The following is a 22,983-nucleotide window of genomic DNA, read 5'->3' on the forward strand; positions in this document are numbered from 1 at the left end:
TTTGGACACAAAGTGAGGGATCATTTCACAGAGACAGGCTGAGCTGACACTTTGAGCTATCATCCTAAGTCTCCTTTATTTACTGACCTGATGCAACAAGCATGTCTGTCTCTAGTGCTGCTAAATATACTTTACAGTACTTTGTTCTGCTGGATATTAAGTGCAACAGCTTATCTAAAGAGCCACACAGTGGATACGAGGCGAGCAGCACGTCTCCTTCTCAGAGCGCTCATTCCTCTCACGCTCTTAAACGTGGACAGCTCTGGAGTTGGCTGCCAACTGCTCCTATGGCTCATTGCTGTGCAGGGACTCAGTACAGGCTTTTAATGATACAGTGGATCTGTTTACAACCCCCAGGGGTTCACACACGGTCCAAACACAGCAGCCACGCCAAAATCAAATATCTATCGTTTGGAGTGGAGCTGTGAGGGAGCATGAGGACAGGGTCTGGTGCAGAAGGATTATGTAATGTTTTCTCTTTGGATGTGTCGGACCAGACGTGAGTGATCTATATCACATCATTGTTCATTTAACACACTCACATCAGGGCGTTTTCTCTGACGTGACGCTCAGGGTGGGAGTAACTGTACTTCATGTGGCCATAAGTAATAAGTGACAATTCAAATCAGTGAGACGAAGAATGAATATGAATAATATACTTTTAAGAAGCAGAGGGTGCTGTCTGTCTTTAACTTCTAATATTAGACGTTATTACGTCTAATGGAGCTGAATAGAGTTGTACAGACATGGAGACAGCAGGTGAGGATGCACCGCCATTGTTTCCTGCAAATCAATTAAACCTAAAGAGTCTGACAAAGGACATCTGACCTCCATTTTAGCAACTCTCTTTTTTGTATGTACAAGCTAATCCCTCTCTCTCTCTACTCTTGGTGTACGTGCAATGGTGTAGTGTCTCTGCAGGTAAGAGTGACAGAAACATACAAGCTTTCGTCTCTTTAAGGGGCGCTACTACAGCCAACATTTTTAACGGTTGATTGTTCTGTCAGCTGTTTTCATTTACTCCTGTAATTTAACCACAGGATTGAAAATCAGAGGTATGAAAAGGGCAAAATAGAAACATTAAAATCAGCAGTTTTATGAGGCAGTCTCTTCTCTAAAGCACAAACACAATCTTGACTACATCGTATAATGAGCTACAATGAGCTACATCCCTGTTGGGTAGGAATTCCCACCTTTCCAGGTATAGCTCATGTTACACTTTGAGCAGTGCTGTTTGCTAAAGAAGTGGACGGTTTTCTTTCAGTTTATCTTTATTATCCAGCATCTGTTTCCGTTGCTGCTGAGTCGAGAAGAGGTATTCTGATAGTTATTTGTCAGATTCTCGCCATTTAAAGACAATGCGTATCTTGCAACAACATGATATCTAGCTTCCCAACCTGAGTGAGACGTCAGGGGAAAATAGTCAATGCTTTCTATAAATAATTAAAACTTCCGACACAATTTGCTGCAAACCATCAGTTCAGTCTGTCTCAGTAACAGAAATGGAGTTAAAGACAAAGAAAACATGGGATGAAGATGTTGTTAAAGTCAGAGACAGATGAGGAAAATGAATGCAGGCAAGCAGCACGGGACTCCCAGAGTGTTTCAAGGCGTCTACCTGATGTCGAGCGTGTGAGTTCCTTCGTCCACGGCTACAGAGAAGAGTTGCAAGGGCCACAGACGAACAGACAGAGAGAGAGAGAGAGAGAGAGGAGAGAGAGAGAGAGAGAGAGAAAAGCAAGACCCAGATTAGGACCACAGCAGCTGCCCACCAAAGCTTTTACTGAGAGCAAACCCTCGCCCACTTTCTGCTGGCATCCAACCCCAAGGTAAACACCAGGAGATGGACGGGGCCACCGGGGAGGAGGCAGGAGGAGAGAGGCAGCACACCTTATCAGTCTGGCATCTGCTCCCTGACTGCCATTTATCCTGCTGTTTTCTCTGGCCTCTGCTCCCGCTCTGTAGGAGGAGGAGGAGGAGAGAAATCTCTGCCAGAGCGACTCAGTGATGCCAGGTCAGCAGTGAGTCAGGGGAGCTGACTGAGACAAACATTTATCCCCTGGTATGCCGCTCCTCTCCTCCTGAAGCTCTCCAGATCCATCAGTGCCACCCTCACATCTCAGACGCACACCGCCAGAGCTCCCTGACTCATGAGGATGGTTTCCAGAATCCATCTTAATAAAAGTTTACTGTTTGTCTCATTTAAGATAATCAAAGCTAAGAGGCTTTTGAGGTAACCCACCAAAAAGGCCAGAAAGCCAGAGCAGGACAGAAAACAGATAAGAGGAGGAGTGATGTCAGGCGGGCAGGCTGGTAATCAGTACCTTGATGAATGACTCCATATTGCCATTAAATAATCTAACATTAAAAACAGAGCGGGGTCGAGCCCGCCGTGTGCCGGTGTGGGTTCTGAACGTCCCGTGAGGATGTCTAGAATACAAAGAAGGCATCAGAAGAAGTTACAAAAGCAGGTTTCCTTTCAGAGTGGATTCATCCTCCTGAAAACCTGATGTCCTTTCAAATCTGGAGCTGACGTTGAGGCTGACTCTTCTCTGAACTCTTCCACTCCGGATGATTGACGGGTGAGTGAAGGTATTTCAGATAAAGCTGAATTAACCTTTTCTTTATAATCCACTCTTTTTTTCCTCCACAAGATATCACCAGGACAGCGAAAGCCCGGAACAGCCCCGGGCGCCAAGTGTGTCAGCATCCACCTCGTGACAGGATTGACCCTCTAAATGTGTGTGGATGTGTGTGTTTGTAAGTGTTTGTATGTCTGTAATGTCACTTTAACACATGAACTGCTCTAAAAAAAAACATTTTCTAAAGACTCTGTCGTGCCAGTTCTTACAAAAAAGAAATGACCTGAACGTCCTGAAAGGATGCAGAAAATGTCTGGAGTTCATATGCAAAAAGAGATTATGTGACTTAATGCAATTTGACCTCTTGTGACCTGATGGACAGAGATTCCAGGAGCCTGGGACTTTGCTTTCTTCTGCTGCTCAGTCGTTGTGACAGTGAAGTCCTATTTTTTTGACTGAAATTGCTGCATATTTAAAAACAAAATACAATCTCATGTTTGCTGAATCATTTGTTGCTTGTTATCATTTTCTTCAATTATCAATAAGAAAAGTATTTATTTTCAAATGTATATAAAATGTTGGAAAATAAATAAATAAACTTAAACCTTGATTTCTTTATTTTTAAATTCAACAAATATTTACCAAATTTTGTGCAAAGACCAAAAATATCTTATTCTTAGCTGACTGAATTTTAATCCCACTGAATGGTACGTTAGTATTAATCTCTACCAAACATTTTATCAGCAACTAATCAATATTTTTCATCAATTATCAATTCAAAAAAAAAATGTTGTCTATAAAACTTTGAAAAAACCATAAGGTAAGACACGGCCAAAAGAAATTTCAACCTGGGCTGATTTATTTTCAAAAACTATAAACTTGATCAGATTTTGCTGCAAACAGCTCCATGTTTGACTTTAACTGCTCATTTAGGCCTGAGAAGTAAAATTAATATAAATAAAAGCTTCACTAAAATATTAAAGTGACTGTTGGACAGTGCTGCTTGATTTCAATGAGATGTTAGATCTGTTTTTAAGATGCAAAATTAGCAGCACAGTTGTTACCTGCTCTTTTTTTAACTCTCTTTTAAAACTTGTAAATTACTTGCTGTTTCATTTTCCTCTCTCCTGTGGTTTCTTGATCTTCATAAATTACAGTTATCTACCTCTCGTTCTCTTTTAAGGCCTGTCAGTAAGCGGATGCAGAGTGACTATCAGAAAACAAGGCTGAGCTCAGATCTCCTCTCCTCTGCTCTGCTCTGCTTTCACGGTCACAGAGGACCTCACACGAGAGATCGTCCTCGCCTTGATGAACAGAAACACGTCACAAAACTTTCTGTCTCCACTGAGATGAAAGCGGACAGGGGGTGGAGGGGTAACTTGAATATGCACAGGTCCTGAGGTGTGAGTGTGTACTTCACCTGGTGGTCATGTAGTCAGCTCTGTGGCCTGCAGGCAGAGAGAGAGAGAGAGAGAGAGAGAGAGAGAGAGGAAAGAGAAGTTAGATGTGAGGACATGCCGGGACCTGTCTTTGAGGTCTCTGCGGTGCATTTTGCATCTCGACAACTGAAGCGTTTGAAGCCTGCCATCTGTCACTACCCCTGGACTCCTGAGCTAACACACACACACACACACACACATACACACACACACGTACACTAACATACACACAACAGCTCGTAGAAGGCACAGGGACCCTCAAGCAACATTACATCTAAAGTACAAGCAAACCTCCATTGGGCTCTTGGCTGTATGTTTACAAGTAACAGACATAAACACTTTATGATTACAGTAACATTCAGAGAGACACGTCTGAACATGCAGAGATGAGACACTAAACATCCTCAGAGCTCAACTTTTCTGTTTGTGCAAAAAAACAACATAAAAAAAAGAAATAGGAGATTAAAATAAACTGTAATAACTCATAACAACAGGTGGGATGAATAGAAATCAGAGGGCTTTTAAAAAGAACACGTGATACTAAATTTTAGTACCTGCCAATTATTGTCACAGCTTTACGAGCAGATTTCAGTGTTTAATCTGGTGTGATCACTGTGGATCTTAAGGATGGAGCTAACCAGGCTTTAAAATGTCATGCTTATTTAATCATGAATTAGCACCGAGTGTTTCTGTCGTCACCATCATATAAGGGGTTTGTACATTATGTTTGGTGCAAAGAAAACAAAGTGACACCTGTGATGCACCAGCTTCATGTGCAGATTAAAGCTAAATTAGTTTAACTATTATAGAGGGACCAAGCAGCTTTCTTTGGCCACACACCTCAAAGCAGAGAGACCAGATAAAGAGAGATGTCAATCCTGGTGTTAAAGCCCTTTTCTTTTAGCATCAATAATTAATTCAAACTAAAGTAGTCAGAAAAGTGAACACTGTGGCATAAACTGTGTTTGACAAACATTTATTTGACCTGTGTTTTAATTTTATAGTTTGACCCATGTCCCATCTGTTAACAAGAGGGAGGAGGGGTTTATAATCTATACTGCAGCCAGTCAGCAGGGGGGGCTCCACATATTTCAGCTTCACAGTCAGTGAACTCTTGCAGCTTCCATTTAAATATACAGTCTGTGGTCTGGTTTGAAATGATTCCACGATATTTGCAAAAGGTGACCGATGAGGGCGTGTGAACGTTCTGCACACACCCTCATCGTGTTTCAGAAGCAGGAGAGAGGTGAAGTGTAAACTATGGGATCTGCATAAACACACACACACACACACACACACACACACACACACACACACACACACACACACACACACACACACACACACACACACACACACACACACACACACACACACACACACACACACACACAGCATCATTTGGGTGTGCTGGCTCTGAGGAGGACCATGGGGCTGTTTCTCCTCTGTTATTACCTCAGGACAATTTCACCACTACGCCCCTATGCCAATCAGGACTTATTTTATAGGTGTTCTACCTTTGAGCTCAGAGTCAACAACTCAAAGAGGCACCACTGGCAGAATAACGGGCTGCCCTATTCCTCATCACTCTGCTCCATTACTGACTACTGAGTGAGACCACCATGACTGCTGGTTTGAGCAGTGACTGATGGTCGCTCTCCCGGCTGACAGTAGATTACCCAAGGCCCTATTGAGATCCCACCAGTGTAGATCAAACAGAGAGTGTTGGTAATGACAGACTGCAGCTGATCTAATACTCTGCAGTCCATTAAGGTGGGAGCGGATCAATCACTAAGACGGATAATACAAATTCACTAAAACCCAGATTAGCATCGAGGAGCTTTGACAAGTCAGAAAACGCAGGAAAACAACAGAAAAGGCTCAAAGTGCTCAGAAGGATTGAGGGCAATAAAAAAAAGAAAGAATAAGAAAAAGTTCTTAGATATGTTGGATAATTGGAAATGAATTAAGGCTAACACACTCCCACTTTGTCTGGGGAAGAGCCACACACAAGCTGGTAGCAGTGTGTTAGACAAAGAGAGGAATAATGGGAGTCATAAGAGAGGGGTGTAGAGGTCGTGGCTGTACCTTCACCAAGCGTCCTCTTCAGCACGTCATGTTTGGCCTGCAGTTTGGTGATGAGATTGCTGCCCTCCAGAAACTCCCGGAATTTCTGTGGAGAATTGAGAGTAATTACACCGCGGCCCCCCGAGTGCCAAACACAGCGCCCGCTCTTCAGACTGCTATCTACGATAAGAAAGCCAAGGGCAAAGGACTCACTGAGAGCCTTTTTAAAGCCTTTATCAGAGCATGTCCATCTCCAGGCTGGAACAGGATCGCTGCTGGCTTCATGAAATGGAAATATCTTTGCAGAGCTAAAACTCCATCAGTTGATCAAAGATGTCAGAGAGGCTTGGTGCATGAAAGTCCAATAAAGTTTACAGGAAGAGATAAAGCTTTTTAAAGTCAAGAGGGAAGCTTTGAACTCATATTTTAACATTTATGTAAGAGAGGGTTTCTGTAGCAGAGTTTAAATATCTCATCTACTGCAATCAGAAAAATAATCACTTCTTTAAAAACATCTGAGAGCTGACAAAGGCCTCAAAACTCATCTCAAAGAGAGATTAAATTCTACTTTCATTGATAAATAAGACATGCCTGAAGTCTTTCCCATCACACATATTCAAAAGAGTCCTCTTTCCTCACCATGAAGTAGAACTGCTCCGTCTCCTGCTGGTTGGCCCTCCTCTTGGCGATGCTGGGTTTGCTGAGGTACGTCTCTGACACTGTGGACTTGACGGACTCGGTGGACCTGCTGTGGTGGAAACACTCGGACACATCGTAGTCTTCAATGGTCACCATGTCCTGGATGGTGGTCAGTGTGGCCTCTGACGTCTTCTTGATCTGGAGACACAAAGGAGAGGGGGGAGGAAGAATTAGTCAAAGCAAGAAAAGCCACAAGTCATAGTTGGCGTCACAAAATACTCAGCTTCTTGTATCATCACACTCACAGAAAGCTCCTTTCCAATCTGAGGACACTTAAATCTCAGGTGCTCTCTGACAAAACACAGTCTTTAAAAGGCCCTGAACATGACTCCCAGCCAAAACACCCATTTACATGCACTCAGAGGTGAACAGCGTCTGCAGGGGATGGTGCATTCAGACTCAGGCTTTTAAGAGTCATCTTCATAAACAGGGGAGCTTCTCCCAGAGTTCATAAATGTCAGAGCTTTGCAGCTTGTCCTCGCCACTTAGTGTGTGGAGACAGGGCTGCAGGCTGCGACTGTGTCTGCTGCATGATGAGAGTTTAATAGCTGTGTAAAAGTTAAAGAAATTATACAATTTGTTTGAGAAATAAAAATACATGTGTAAAAAACTTCACAAGCTGAAGATCAATGAGTGGAAATGTGAGAAAAAGAAAAGACAAATATAAATCGAACAAGGCGAAATGCTAAATCAGCAAACCAACTTTGCTTAAATCCTAACATTTAACTACCAAGGGTGTGAAAATATAGAAGCTTGAAAATAAACATAGCTACATGCATGCTATCAAGCTCACACTGCTGCAAAAATAACATTTAGTCAGTTAAGAGTTTAGTATGTTAATCATTTTATTGAAGCGCATGCTGACATTCAATACAGCTGAGGTTGTCTTTTGCATGTGTTAATAACCCTGTGGTGTATGAAATGGTGAAATTATAATTTCACCAGGTTTTTTAGATGTTAGGTTCACTTATAGCTTCACACAATTTCAAGGCAGTTTATAGTGAAGGATGCAGCGATCAACCTGTTTCATATATTAACCACACTTTAAAATGTCATGCTTATTTCATCGTAAAGGCTCCACTGCACGGAGCGTTTCTGTTGTCACTCTCAAAAAGGTGTTGGTACATTATGTTTGGCACAACCTGCAGGTAATGAGGAACCAAGCAGTGAAGTTTTGTATCCACTGAAAGAACAAGAGAAGCACTTCAGATACAACAATGACCGAGGAGTTCTTCAAGACGACGGATCACCCGTCTGCAAAACCTGCAGCAAAAGAGTTGCAGCTAAAGGGTCAAACATCACCCAGCACAACACACCCAGGTTAAGGTGATGCATAATATCTGAGTGATATTACGTTGGTGTTAGTTTGATAAATGAAACATTGAGCTGGTAGGATATGAAGTATAAAAATGTCAGTTCCAATCAACAGTGTAGCGGGAAAGTAGGGCTTTCAGTCCAAAGTAAGCAAAAACAACACAGCAGAGAGCAGCTTGGAGTCTGTGGAAGAGAGTGGCTTTATTTACTGTTGCATCCTCAGTAAAGTATATTTTATGTTTCAAAAGGCACAGCTGAGTAATTTTTTACCACGTTTCCAAGCTTTCTACTCGAGTCAGGGAGAATTACAGAAAAATACACCAACTAAAAATATCAAATACTTTACATGATATACTGTATTACCCAAAGAGCTGTGCAGACAGAGGTCCTGCAGCCTTTGAATACATCTGTTTTCTCGACGACATTGGAAATGAAGGAAACCTAAATGTCTTTTTCAAGAATAAATAAAGGGGATTTGCTTTAAAGGGGAAATAAACAGCTAATATGTTGCTTATATGAACTCAGAGGAGACACAGACTTTGTTTATTTATATTTTCTCTGTGATTTATTAACCCTGTTAAAGTATGATTTATGCTTTAAAGGGTAGCAACAGTTCAAGTCAAAAAGCAACTGAATTTTTTTCCAAAATCCAAAGTTAGAGAAGGATTTTTTATTCATCTTCATTTATAATTGTCTGCTGTATTATTTTGTCACTGCTCTGTTTGTGTCAAAAGGTATTAATAAACAAAATACCAACGTTTCTTAAGAATGTTTATGCGACTTAATTCATTAGTAATGTTGTGAAATGCATAAATGAATGCACAATAATCGTGATAACGGTGGAACTGATTATTACTCGGACTACAAATGAACCTTTAAAATCGCTCATCATTACATCCTTGTTTATGACAGATACAGTCTGGACCAGAGTGGTGGGCTGATTCAAGCAGTCGTATGCATTTTATATCTTCAATTTTCTTTTATGTTCTGCGTCAAATCTGATTTATTTGCTCCATGATATAATAAAAAGACCCAATTAGTCTTTGAAATGACCAAACTGTGAGTGTTACATGAGTTGTAATAGCATTGGTTATCTTCAAGGCGTAGAAAAGACATTTAAAAATGAATTAAAGCCTGGAGCAGACAGGTTTTTACTCAGTCATGGTAGTCATTAAGTTACCACCCAGTTTTCTACAATGATATGAATTCAGGACACAGAACAAGAATAATTGGAGTAAGAGAAGAGAGACTAAATGATAAAGGAGACAGACAGAGGAGGAGGAGGAGGAGGAAGAGTCTGGGTTCTGTCAGGTGTGAGCATGATTTAGTGATGTGGAAAAGAAGCTGTGATGGTGAAAGAAATCTGACAAACTCCTCTCAGGGAGAAAAATCACAAATTTCTCTTCCAATCAAACTCAGAGGAGTGGACAGCAGAGAAACTTGCAGCGTGACTGTGTTTGCTGTCAAAAGGCCGGAGGGCACGCAGGTCAGCCGGTGAGTGAGACGTAGCTGGAGTCCCTCCTAATTATTCCTAATGGTTCAGAGGACGCTCGCTCAGAGGTAGTGACCCCGTTTTTCCTTTATGAAGAGTGTGACCTCTGAGCTAATGAAAGAACAAGGCGGTATTCTGTCACACACACACAAACACAAACACACACACACACACACACATACACACACAAACACACACACACACTGAACACTTGATTATAGCTTGTCTTTGTTTCAAACATCTTGACCTGTGACTCATTGAGCCCTCCACAAAGAAAACAAAGAAGGTGGACTTCTTCATCTCCTTCATATGCTGCTGTGATGGATTATAGTGCTGACACGCGTTCAGGCACACGATGTGGATGTAGTTACAGTCATCCATCCCACCATGAAGCAAACACACACTGCAGGTTTATACAAGTGTCGTGTGTGTGTCGTGGCAGGCTGTGATTTGTCACTTGGAGATCAAAGGTGAGGTTCACTGAATATGAAGCTACAACCTGCACGAGTTTGAGAATTGTTTTTCAAAATTTTCTGTTATTTCCTAAGGTAGAAAAAGTTTAAACACCTGGCGATATAACTGACCTTTTATGACTCAAGCCGCACCTTAGATCCTCAGTCAAATGAAAAACCTGCATAATCTTTTAAAATCACCTTTAAAAGACATCTTGACAGACTCATGTTTTCTATGTTGATCTGATGTTGATGTTGTTGTTGTTTTATAGAAACACGATTCTTGAGTTTTCTAAAAAAAAGTTCTACATTCATTCTTTTCTTCTTTTTCTTCTTAATTGGCTTCAGATTTTTCCACCTCTACTTCTTCGCTCTCTCTTTATTCTTCTTTTGTCTCTTTCTTGTCCACTTTTTCCTCTTTCTTTTCCTTTGTATTTTTTGTTTTCTTCTTCCCTCCTCCTCTTTGTCTTCCTCATTGGCATCTTCCTCACCTTCTTATTATTCGTCATGTTATAATGAGGAGGCTTTGTGTTTTCCACTTTGTCCCCTTTTTCTTCCACTTTGTCCCCTTTTTCTTCTACTTTGGTCTTCTTCTTCTTCTTCTTCTTCTTCTTCTTCTTCTTCTCCTTCTTCTCCTTATCTTTGTCTTTTTTTATCATTTTAGTCTGCCTTTCCCTTCCTCTTCCTCTTTTTCTACTTCTTCCTTGTCTCCTTTTAGTTTTTTTTGGGTTGTTTTTGGATTGTCTTTATCTTTCTTTCTTTCTTTCTTTCTTTCTTTCTTTCTTTCTTTCTTTCTTTCTTTCATCATCTGCTTTTCTCCTTATACCGCTTGTTCTATACACGTCTTCTTAATCTTCTCTTTCTTCTTCCTCTCCTTTTCATACATTTTAAATTCTAAACTGCTCCACCAGATAAAAATCTGTTCACAGAGTGTAGGTCAGAGACTCTTTGAAGCAGCGTACGATAAAAACATGGTGAGGACATTATCTGTGACCCTAACCATGCTCTAAACAGTCAATATGAACTAGAACCATCAGACCTGAGATACAGGGTCGGATGTGACATTTGCTGTTTGAAGAGATGTTTGTAATGTGTTCATCTTTACATCGTGTCTTCTTGTTGTAAAAAGAGCAGCTGAGATGAAACACAAACACCTGTTTTTTGCAACCTGTGCATTTCCCCACCTCAGGTCTCCAACATAGATCAGTTAATGTCACATGGTCAGGTCATCATGTTCAGGTCTTTTGCTCTGTTCTCTCACCCATGGCACCATGAATCCCTGACCTTTTCGAGATATGAGGCCAAGCTGTTATCATAAGACGAGACCGGAGCATGCAAAAGAAAGCTTCTGAGGTGATTCATTATTCAGCAGATGGAGAGTTACCAGTGTTCACTGCTGGACTCAATTACAGCAGCCTTCAAGATGCACATAGCTGCACGTCAGGCCTGGAGAAAGCCTGACATTGACTTTGTTTATCTTTCATAAGGGACTGTGTCTCAGGTATTTTCTGCAGCTCAGAGAACGAGACACTAAAATTAACACTGATTTCCTCACTCTAAAATCAATATCATTCTGCAGGATGGGGAGCAGTTTTTTCTCTGCTGCCCATTGCTTCCAACCAAGCATTTAGTGGGTGTGTAATCTGCTGATCATGCTGCTAGGAGCACACAAACACTGACACACACATACACACACAGGCTTTGATGTGCCTCCCTGAGATTTGTCTGAGGAAAACAAACCCTCCCTGCAGTGAGATGGTATTATTCTGCCTGAGTTTAGTGTGAAGCGTCTTCAGAGAGCAGAGGAGGAAAATCAGTCAGTGCGAGTTCTGCTTCATGTAGAGCTAAATGAGATCTAAATGGTCCATTATTACATCTGAAGAAAGACAAACCATGCTGACTGACGCGCTGAAATGAGTGATGTCCTCGGTGAGAGCAGCCTTATTATGAATATCATTCTGTTGTAGTTTCTGCAGTAAGGTGCCCAGCAGGTTGAAGTTAACCCTGATGCTTGAGTAAGAGTGGGAGCCAGTTTTCTCCCCATGTCGCTCTCCACCCACTCACGATGCAGAGTGAATTATTCAGCAATGTTTTCTTTCCCTGTTTTACAGAAGTCAGAGAGGTTTGAGGAAACAGCTGCACATCCCTGCGGCCCTCCCCGGCAAGATACAGACAAACTCCCCTTTTCTCTACCGCTCGTACTGTAGGTCGTCACAGCGCTTCTGAAAGTTCATTTTCAAGGATGTATCTGGCACATTGTGCCCGGGAAGAGAGGCCATCTGGTGATCCTAACACAAGGCAGCAGCGCCCTCCAATCCTGACCCACCAGGACATCCGCTGCAGCGAGGCAGGCGGAAAAGAACATGAATCTACCAGGACCTTTCATCATACCCTCAGACACACACATGGACACACAGAAACACAGCGGTGCATGTGTGTGTGCAAAGTGCATAAACGCTGTACATACTGCATGGACAGAAAATGATGAGGTAGCTTCATACTCAATGCTCAATCTGTCCCTGTGCTTTACTAACACACACCTGATCCTCTCACTCTCTGCCTGCTTTGCTGAAGATGGTTTTCTATACTCTCAGTTTTAGATCATTATGTTTCACTTTGTCATCAACACTGTCAGAGCACACATTTTAAACATAAATAACCTCTGTCAGTCTCTTTCTTTGTTCATGGGAAGGCCAAATCCTGATTGTGTTATAAATCTGATTAAGCCCCACTTGGTAGAGCTTCAACTCAAGCTTATTTCAATTATTAAAACATTGTTTTAAGTTATTATTATGAAGCAGTCCTAATAAAGTCACCACATTTATAGGAGTCTTTGAGAAAGATATCAAACACTTTTAATCCGAGAGGCAGGAAGCAGCAAACACTGGGCTCTTTAACTCACTACAATGACTAAATAAATCAACAAAGTGTGACGAACTTTGATGAAGTTCCCGTCTACTAATCAAACCAGATTAGTTTCAGATCTAGTACATCCTTTCAGCACACTTAAATAAGCCAAGAATTCAGCTCTCCTGCGTCATCCTTTCTTTCAGTTGATGCATTTTCACTCAGTTTCACTAAAATGTCAGAAATATGATGAAAGGACTCTGAAGTCACTGTGGTTGTCGAGGAAGTTGAGTGACATGCTTCTGTGTTTCTTTGTAGAGGGATGAAGAAGGAAAGTGCATCAGTGTGGAGGAGGGGAAGATGAAGCAGGTCGGGTACCGAGGCAGGCTGATGGAAAGGAATGCACTCAGTGGAAGTGTTGCAGTCATGTTTTTTCTCCTCTATTAGCTTCTGTCTCATAAAAAAAAGTCTTCTTGCTGCAGATAGATTAAAACAACCCAGCCTGAGAAGCAGAGATGCACCCTGCAATGTCAAAACAGAGCAGTGTGGGACAGGTTTGTGCAAATAAAAGCGAGGCGGTGAATTCTACCGCTGGGAGCAAAAACGGAGGCTTCACAGAGAGGGTTTGATGGCTACCTGCAGGGCATGAGAGAGAGGGAAATACAGAGTGTGCGTGTTTGTGTGTGTGTGTGTGTGTGCGGTGTGTATATGCAACAAAAACTTTGATTCTTCAGAGATCAACAGCAACAGTTCTCTGCCTCACCTTGAAAGACTTCTGGCTAAAGTTAACTTTCTTTTTGAGCTTTAATGCTCGGAACAAAACTCCTGCACCTCTGACAGACGACAAAACTGGAGCATCAGGGGATTGTTGTGACAAACCCCCCACAAACAAAACACACTTGTACGAGGAACAGAATTTATCTGCGTCATTTTACCTCTTCATTCTCAATCTGAAGAGTCGCCAGGCGAGACTGGAGCTGCTGGAACCTGAGGATGAGCTCTCCGTTCACTGGCGGCTGCACTGAGATCTGACACACCTGTAGAAAAAGAAGATAACACACAGTTATCATGAGTAACCTGAATTTACAACCTGCTGAAGGAGCAACGTAACCTCTGCTTTAAATCGGATGCTCGCATTTGAAATTCCTCTCCACTACAGGGCAGACCGCAGTGACTTCTGCCAGCTGAACGCAGACAGCAACACAACAACAGCTAGTAAACAAACATGATATCAGCACTGTTTGTGCCAAACAGTGAAACTCGGAACACATGTGGAGCTGCATGGCTGCAGGGGAGAGTTAACACATGATTTGTCAAAGTCAGAGCTCTATAAAAGCTGATCCAACAGCCCAGACGCTGTAAAATGCTGCAGTTAAGCCACCGAAAATCCAACCTCATTAAGCCTGAGACTTTTCTAATCGACTTCAAATTCACTCAACTGCTCAGTTATTTGGAAACAAAGCACTTTAAGACGAAGGAATTATAAGACTGTTGTGCTCATTTATAGAGCTGTTCAAGTTTTAGCAATCAACCTAGTTTATTACAAATTATTTGGCTAATGCACATTTTTTATATTCATATATATTAAGAATCACAGATATTATTCACTACACTTTCACAGCTGCAACTCTAACAGCTCGGGGTGGGATGATATAACGCTGTTACAATCTTATAATCTTATAATAAGACTAAATAATCCAACAAATGATTACCATGTTAGCACTTCCAGATCAAAAAGCAGCTGTTAAGACTGTAAATAAGAACCCACCACCCTGACACAAAAAGGTTTCACATCTTAGCGTTATCTCGATATTAAATTAAGGAGCTGCACAAAGCATGTTTTTATCTAACCATGTAGGTATCCTCATCATGTATGTATCCATGTTTTTTAGAGTAGCATTCATTCTTAGCCAGAATTTTAGTTATGCTGGGTAGGAACTGATTTGATGTTGACATCACTGTGGAAAAGATGGATTATTGGCTGAACCTCGTACCTCGTCTCCCATGTGAGGCTGGAACTCAAACTTGGCCGGCGGGCAGAAAGCTGTCGGGTACATCTCCATGAACCTCTGCCGGTCACTGCGGGGGTCCAGACTGTCCACGGCGTTCTCAATGATGTCCAGACCCTCATGCCGGGATGTTTCCAGGTTGTACTCGGCCGACAGGTAGGTCCTCAGGGCACGGTTCAGACTGGCGTGATATCCCAAATCACAACACTTCAGGGGAGAAAAGGGGGACAGTGTCAGATCCAGAGTCAGGAGGATGAGTGGCTTTGGTTTCAAAACATTTCAGAGCTTCAATTTGAAACTCAAAGTTTCTAGAATTTGCAGAAGAAAAGTTAAAGGCAGAATTTATGATTCACTTGATTGATTCCCCCTGCAGCCAAATGTAAAAACACTTCGACCCAGGTAAGACAGAATGACAAATACCACACAATACAAACACTGCAACAGGCACACTAATTTCTGCAATGGTTTCTGGAAAAATAAATATGTTGTTCTTCTAAATAACATACATGAACACATTTTCCTATTCCTTCTTAAAAACATGCTGATATTTTTATCATTTGACTGTGCTGAGGGATTTATTATTTTTCTCAAAAAATCACAATTAAATTCATTTTAATTGAAACATACAGACAACAAAGTTATTTTAGAATTCACTTTCTGTTTCAATCATCACTATGCCGAATCTTTTCTGTATTTAACAAACAACATGCATATAATTTTCTTTTAAATTTTTTTTTTTTTTACATTTTTATAAGCAGATTCATATACATCTTTTTATTTACAACATACAACATAACAGATACAACATAACTTTTAAAAAGGGAAATATATACTTGTAGCGGTCCCAGCAAGAACGAATGGTTTCACTCTCAACAGATGAGTTTTATTTACTTTCATTTCCATGCTGTCACTAAACAAACACACTAAACCAAAACAATAAAAAGATACCTTATTCCCATATTCAAGTGGGATGCTAAACCGGACCTCCTCCACAGTACCTTCTCTACAATCATTCATTGTGCCGACATTTGTTTATCCTTATCAGCCGATACCCAGCACGTCAGCGGCAAACCCAGCCTTCAAATTAAAAGCCCCAAACCGGTTCCAACAATAAACACAACGAAAATAGAAACTTAAACCATTAACCACAGGCATGAGAAATAAAAATGTGAGCACATTTTTTTAATACACCTTTACCTTTTTAAAATGGTAATTTGCAATACTTAATTTTTTATTTATTCAACGACAAAAATATTATTTTATTTTCTATTATTTAATATATTTATTAACAATTATTTATTTTGTTTTCTTGTAACAAGTTGCAGATTCAATTCTTCATTATTTCAAAACATGCAGATTATTTCATTTATTTTAGCAACAACTTGGAAGTTAAATTATTAATGAATTGTTTGATGTCTAAAATATCAAAGCACTCAAGAATTTCAGCTCTAAACTAAACAAGTGTTGATTGTTACTCATGTTTCTGATGCTGTTTTAAGTTTATTTACAATATTAATGTCTGTAAACATAACAGAAACTAGCCACTGACTTCATGATCATTCTAAAATAAACAGAAACTGACTCTTCATGTGCTCAGTCTATTTACATATTAATCTGTGGTTCCTGGTGGACTGTGAAGAAATAAAGATTGACCTAAAAATCAAACAAATAAAAAAGTAAACCATCCAGAACCGCCTGAGCCAGCAGGCTGTGTAACACAATGTTTCTTCAGGATCTACTGCTGGTTTTTAATAACTACAACCTGGGCTGAGGTCTCTCCTGGGAAGACACACACACACACACGCTCCAGTCAGCCATAAAACAGACACACATATACACAAACGACACGGTCTGACTGATGTGCAAACATGACAACACAACCAGCCGGCTTGTACTCTTTGTTTTTAGACTATAAAAACTCTCCTTCATCAATAAACAAATGTGTGTGAGCCTGCACATACAACTCACACAGAGAGCATCCTACACACACACAAACACACACCCTGGTGGGATGTGAAGTCTAGTGAGCAGAGCGGGGAGAGGGGTAATTTCAGCTCACAGCATGCAGCTGAAAAGAGGCTGCATTTCTCTTTCCTTCACTGCTGCCTGGAATATAAAAAGCTTCAAAACGCCCCCTGAAAACCTCCTTCTGCTCGCTTCTGCAGAAAATGGTGCAAGAAGTTTATTTCTCTAATGCAATAATAACAACCCAGGTGAGCTGTATCCTAAACAAATCATGTTTATCTTTACTGCAGACGGAAAGGTTACAGACAGAAATGTGCGAGCAGAGCAGAGTGCTGTGGTGAATGGAGTGATGACACACAGCTGAACATGACTACAAAAACAAAAACACACATGTTTAAAGTTCAGGATTGCAGATCACACTCAGACATCTGCACTCAGATGTCAGAGAAACATAGAAAAGGGCTGTACCATGACGTGACATTAGAGTCTGAGTTTCACTGAGGCAGAGCCAGATCTCTTCTGTTCTTGATGCTGACCTTCTCTGCAAATGCTAACCTGAGAGTTTTGTTCTGCTGAGATAATATGACGGCTGTATGGAAATGTTTGTAAGTATAACCGTACATGTGTGGTCACAGAATTAAGCTGTGCACTTATTTACTGTATGCATCACATATCTAAACCTCTGCAGTCAGTTTGTGATAAATGAACTGTTTAAACCTGTTAAACAGTGGCACCATCAGCCTGGTGTGCCTTGCTTTATACCCAGCATGCTTTGCAGCAAAGTGGCTTCTTACTTCTTTGAGTGCAATCTTTTGGGTTACACAATTCATAACACAATAAAATACCTCTCTCTGGTATTTTGGTCACACCAGGGTCTGGGACGCAGCTTTAGGATAACAAAAGAGGTATCAAAAATGCATCTGGGCGCAAATTTTGCCTAATGGTTAAGTTACACGCCCATGTAGTAGGTGGCCCAGGTTCAAATCCAGCCTGCGGCCTCTTTCCTGCAAGTCATTCTCCCACTCTCCTCCAATTTCCTACACTTTCCACTGTCCTCTCCTCTATAAAATAAAAGTGTAGAAGCCCAAAAAATTTAACTTTAAAAATGCATCTAATTTTCTAAATTTAACGGTAATTTATCTTACATTTGGTAAACACTATTTATTTCTGTGCATGTATTATGAAGTATCCAACCGGACCACAGTTGCTGACTAAACTGCAGAACTCTTGGTAGTATTGTTAAAGCTTAAAGCTTTACATTGAGAAGTTGTCACATAATGAACAGGAGGCACTTAGACTGTGTCCTGTGGTGAAGTCAATACATCAGGAAATTAATGAACTCGCTGATTTTCTATCAAGGATTCCACTTTGTTTTTTAATGCAATAACTTTTATGTATTTATCGTCTCAGCTGTTCTGGAGAAGCGTCACATGCTGCAGCTAACACCCCCTATCATGTGAGCGCACTCAGAGCCTGAAGGAGAAAGAGCTAACAAAAACAGCTCATAACCAGCTTCATGATGACATCTTTAAGTGGAGCTGCATTAAGCCATTTCCTTCTCTATGAAAGTCTGGAGATGCTTAACTAGCTTTATGGTCAAGCCCTCTTGTGTCCTTAGATTTGTTTTGTCTTGACCCGGCTGCCAGAGACATCAGGATGTCAATATCAAAGGTTTCTTCAACATGAGAGCAAGGAAAACTGTTGAAAATCAAGATTATCTTCTAATCCAATGTGTGTTGTGATTATTGTTGATGGTACACAGGACAACCTTTCCAGTCTAACTAGAGATGCACCAATTAACAGTTTTTCTGCATCATTTTCTGATGTTTATTCAATCTTGGTCCTCTTTGTGTCTTTTGTTTTAGATAAAACCTCTTAGTTTGTGCATATTTTGGTCACCTATAGGTCGTTGGGGTTACATGATCCCCCGGTGTGAATGTGGCCTTCCTTGTTGTGATAGAGAATTCAAAACTACATTAGACCAAAGACTCTCAGGAACTAGGTTAACGACTCTGTTAACAACTCTGCTAACGACCCAATGTGACAAACGTTAGCATACTGACGACTCTTAAAGGCTTATATTTTCGTACTTGTCATGATTATATTCTGATGATACACAAGACAAACTTTCTCCAGTCTAACTAGAGACAGATAAACCAGTCTGAACAAAGCTGACAGAGGAAAGTGTTTAAATACTTACATCTATCAAGTCAGAGAGGTCGTGGATGTAGTATTTGAACACAGAGGAGTTCGACGCCTCCAGAGTCAGCAGGTACTCATTCCTGGCTTTGATCGACTTCAGCTTGTTTTCCAAGTACTTGGCTTGACGCTGATGAGAGAATTAGAGTTGAGGATGAGAAAACAGACAAACATAGAGGGGGGGAGGGATTTAATGAGTCGAGAGCTGCCTTTTTGACAACTGATTGTGCTTTTATGTCTCTGAATCTCCGAGCTGAGACTGGATTACCGACAAAACAGCACAATAAACATTAAAGCTAAATAACTTTGATGCTGTTTAAAATAGCAAAACAGGAAGAAAACAGCAAACCAAAAACAGCTTGTGTCCTTTGTTTCAACTCAGTCTGAGCCGTGTCTTTTTCCCCCCTGCCATAGAGTTAGTCATCCGTCCACTGACCATCAGGCTCTGACTCAACGCCTCCAAAACAGACGTATTTTAACACTTCCCAAATGCATTACAGGAAGAGTCAAGTTAAAAAGGCTGTTGAAGTCCTTTGTGACAGATTTACAGAAAACAGGCCTCTTCTGGGAATAAATGGCCCCTCGTTTGTGTATGACGATGCTTACAGTGTGCATTACTCAGGTCAGCTGGGCCTCTGAGCTGTGATGACAGAGCATTCAAAAGCCTGATCAGATGTTTGGTTTCTTATTAAACTACAGACAGAAAAACTAACTTCAGAAGACTTCTAAACTAAATGTTGTAAATTGGATTAAAAGCATGAAGGATTATGAACTCCTGCTGCTCTACCTTCTCTTTCATCTTCTCGATCTTCTTCACAGAGCTGCGTCTCTGGTATTTGTCCTCCATCCGGATACTGAAGACCGGATCTCCCCTGCCGATCTGCTTCTCCTCCTGCTTCTCGGCCTCCTTCAGCTTGCTCTCTGAGCTGGTGCTCTCTGAGTGGTACATGTGGTACGTCTTCATCGCCTGGAGACAAAAATAAAGGTGTGAGTATTCAGAGGAGACTCTTACCTGATGTTGATCTATTCACTACACAGGAACATGACTCGCAAAGGAGAAAAAGGCAGGAGAATACAGAGCAGGGTGCTGCACCTTTAACTGCACAAACATTTAACCAACAGTTTATGTTGAAGCTCAACAACATCTGCACCCTCAGCTCCATCTGTACGCTAAATGCCAGTATATAGTTGGTTTTATCGAGTTAGACGACCACAGTACAGGGAGCTTATACTAAGTGGAGGTCCAGAGGTCCTTCACCAGGGTATTTTAAACATAAAAACTTTATTTCCTGCATTATGGTAAAGAGTCATGCACCAGTTTAATGATCTTCTGCACCATTTTCTGGTGTTTATTTACTCTTTGTCCCCTCTGTTTCTTTTGTTTTAGATAAAACATCTTCATTTGGCACAAATTCATATCAAGGAGCAGTTAATTCATCTTAATTCATTTACAGATCAGAAGACTTTTAAAATGCAAGTCCAACACGGTTTGATGACTACAGCCTATCTGTATCTCCTGACAGTAGAGCAAGTATGTAGTTTTGTATGAAACTGATATTGCAAAGGAGCTAATTGGAGCCCTCTTAATAATTCATTTGTAAGTCTTGAAATCAAACTTGTAAAGCAGCTAATTCAAGGATTGGCAGGAAGTTTTTTTTTTTTAAAGATATATTTTTGGCCTTTTTATTTAATAGGACAACTGAAGAGGGACAGGAAATGTGGTAAGTAGAGAGTGGGGGAAGACATGCAGGAAATGGTAGACCGGCCGGGAATCGAACCGGCGACCCCTGCGACGAGGACTGTAGCCTCTGTATGTGGGGCGCTTAGACCACTAGGCCACCAGCGCCCCGGCAGGAAGTTTTTGAGTGACAGACACAGCACATCCCTGTATTCAAAGTAACTCACTGTCCCCATTAATCACTGTTAGCAGCCTGCGTGCAAACAGGGAGAGAAAGCTGCTGCTGTCAAACTCTGGTCATTGTGTATAGATATATGTATATGATGTCCTGACACTAAAGTAATGGTATCAGTTTTTTTTTTTTTGTTATTAGATAATAACCCAAATGTAGAACAACATTATAGAAGGCAGCTGCCTTTGTACCTAGTGAGCATTTTAACATTGGGAAAATGTCTTAAAAACCTCTGAAGCTACCAACTGCTGGAAAGATGCTAAACCTTGGTAAAAAATGTGTTTTTTCAGCATCTAATTGAAGAAGTTGATTCAAAGTTTATGTTTCAACCAGATTTCACAGGTACTTCTCCTTCTGGGATAAGATTCATCATGCATTCAAACATTGTTTACATTGCTGCATAGTGATTGTATTACAGTGCACCACATCGACTTACAAGAAAGTTAAATAGGACAACGGGACACAATATGGCAATATATCACTACATAACAGTCAGCCGCTCTCAAAAGTTGGCCATTTAAAAAATGGTCTCTCTCCCTCAGTTGTCAGAGTCTCACAGCTCCAGTATATTGGCCAGTCTGAAAATGGTTGATATTAGGTCTTGAACGTTCTGGCATGTTTTCAACCAAATTTCAAAGCTGGAATCTTGGTTTATCCTAAAATCAAACATGTCATAATACTTCTACCCTTTAACACAGCCCTGTCGTTATCAGTCTGCTAATGGTCTCTTGCTACGCTACTCTGGAGTTTGTTCGCACTTCGCAGCACGGTGAACACAAGCAGATCACTGCAGCCTCTTTTAAAATCAGCAGGCTGAACCAAAGCTTAACAAAAACTCAGCCTCCTGGATAACTGAAGTCTCATGGGTCAGTTTTTCAGGTGACTTGGATTTTGGAGACATCCCTTACTAATAGCGGGCCACATCCTAAAGTAGCACCATTTAAGTTAAAAAAAAAAAAAAAAAAGCTCAATGCCGGTCAGTCCCTAGGGGGTCAGAGGTCGTGACTAACCCTTAATAACCCACAACTGAGCCTTGCTCTCTTTGCTCTACTTATTCATCATAAATCGATTCAACCCGTCCCTCAGCAGGCGGTTCATCTCTTCCTGAACCACAAACCAAAGACAGATCCTCTCCAGCCTTTTTATAAAAGACGCTCACACGACTGCAGCAACCGCAAATCACTGCAGCTGAATCCAACATGCTGCCTTCACTACTCTGGGTTTAAGAGGGGGAGGAAGAAGATTTGGGATTTCCCTCTTGGTTTGGACATGAGGTCATAAAGAGGGAAGTGTACTGCTGTGACAAGTGGTTTGTTTTCAAGCGTATACTTTTGCTGTGATGGTGATCATTTTTCATATTCTATTCCACCTTAGAAGGATCTGCATTGGTGGCAACGAAACTGCATCAAAAAGTTTCGTACTGAATTTAAAAGTATAAAAACACCCAGAGAAGTACAGAAAAGGAAACCTTGGCTTGAAGACGATTAACATGAACTGCTCACTACACAAGAAACACAGAGTCGGAGATGTTAGGTAATAACTGATGGGTTCGGAGATTGCCACAAGTGGAAAACAGGGGGAATAAAAGGGTATTATAATGCATTTTCAAAAGAAGTGGAAAGTCCTGTTGGACTCATGGTAACAATGACATTGGCTTACAAATATATCAAATTATTTCTAGGATAGCAAATAAGCTAAACCCGTCTGCCCTCTGTGGTCAAACAGTAATTACACAGTACGACAGAAAGTTCACTTAATGCCTGATTCGCCCTACTTCCTGCAGTTTTAGTCATCATTATCAGTACACGCTTGAGTGTGAGCGTTACTCGCGTTACTCATGCAGAGTCCATAGATGTATTGAGCTGTGACTCAATTCTTAAGAAGCAGGTAAACCACAAAACCCAAACAATGTTCTCTTGAAGAGAGCCGTGCGATCATAAAAGTCTCATTAACAAAGACCAGAAACATGTCCGGGGGCTTGGAGAGGACTGTGCGCATGAATCACCAA

At 41.0% G+C, this 22,983-nt stretch overlaps 1 protein-coding gene across 3 annotated transcripts in view; it reads right to left on the reverse strand.

The window, feature by feature from the left end:
- Positions 1–22,983, reverse strand: part of srgap1a (SLIT-ROBO Rho GTPase activating protein 1a) — a 117,897-nt gene that overhangs the window by 32,335 nt on the left and 62,579 nt on the right. For all 3 annotated transcript variants that reach the window (XM_034685674.1, XM_034685672.1, XM_034685673.1), the window contains exons 5-12: positions 19,853–20,032; positions 19,067–19,195; positions 14,887–15,108; positions 13,828–13,929; positions 6,728–6,925; positions 6,110–6,194; positions 4,003–4,030; positions 1,619–1,652 (exon numbers count right to left, since the gene is read on the reverse strand). In XM_034685674.1, coding sequence (XP_034541565.1) covers positions 1,619–1,652; positions 4,003–4,030; positions 6,110–6,194; positions 6,728–6,925; positions 13,828–13,929; positions 14,887–15,108; positions 19,067–19,195; positions 19,853–20,032 — 978 coding nt within the window. The remainder of the gene's footprint in view (positions 1–1,618; positions 1,653–4,002; positions 4,031–6,109; positions 6,195–6,727; positions 6,926–13,827; positions 13,930–14,886; positions 15,109–19,066; positions 19,196–19,852; positions 20,033–22,983) is intronic.

The sequence above is a fragment of the Notolabrus celidotus genome, chromosome 6 (assembly GCF_009762535.1).
Source record: "Notolabrus celidotus isolate fNotCel1 chromosome 6, fNotCel1.pri, whole genome shotgun sequence".
In the NCBI taxonomy this organism is placed as follows: domain Eukaryota; kingdom Metazoa; phylum Chordata; class Actinopteri; order Labriformes; family Labridae; genus Notolabrus; species Notolabrus celidotus.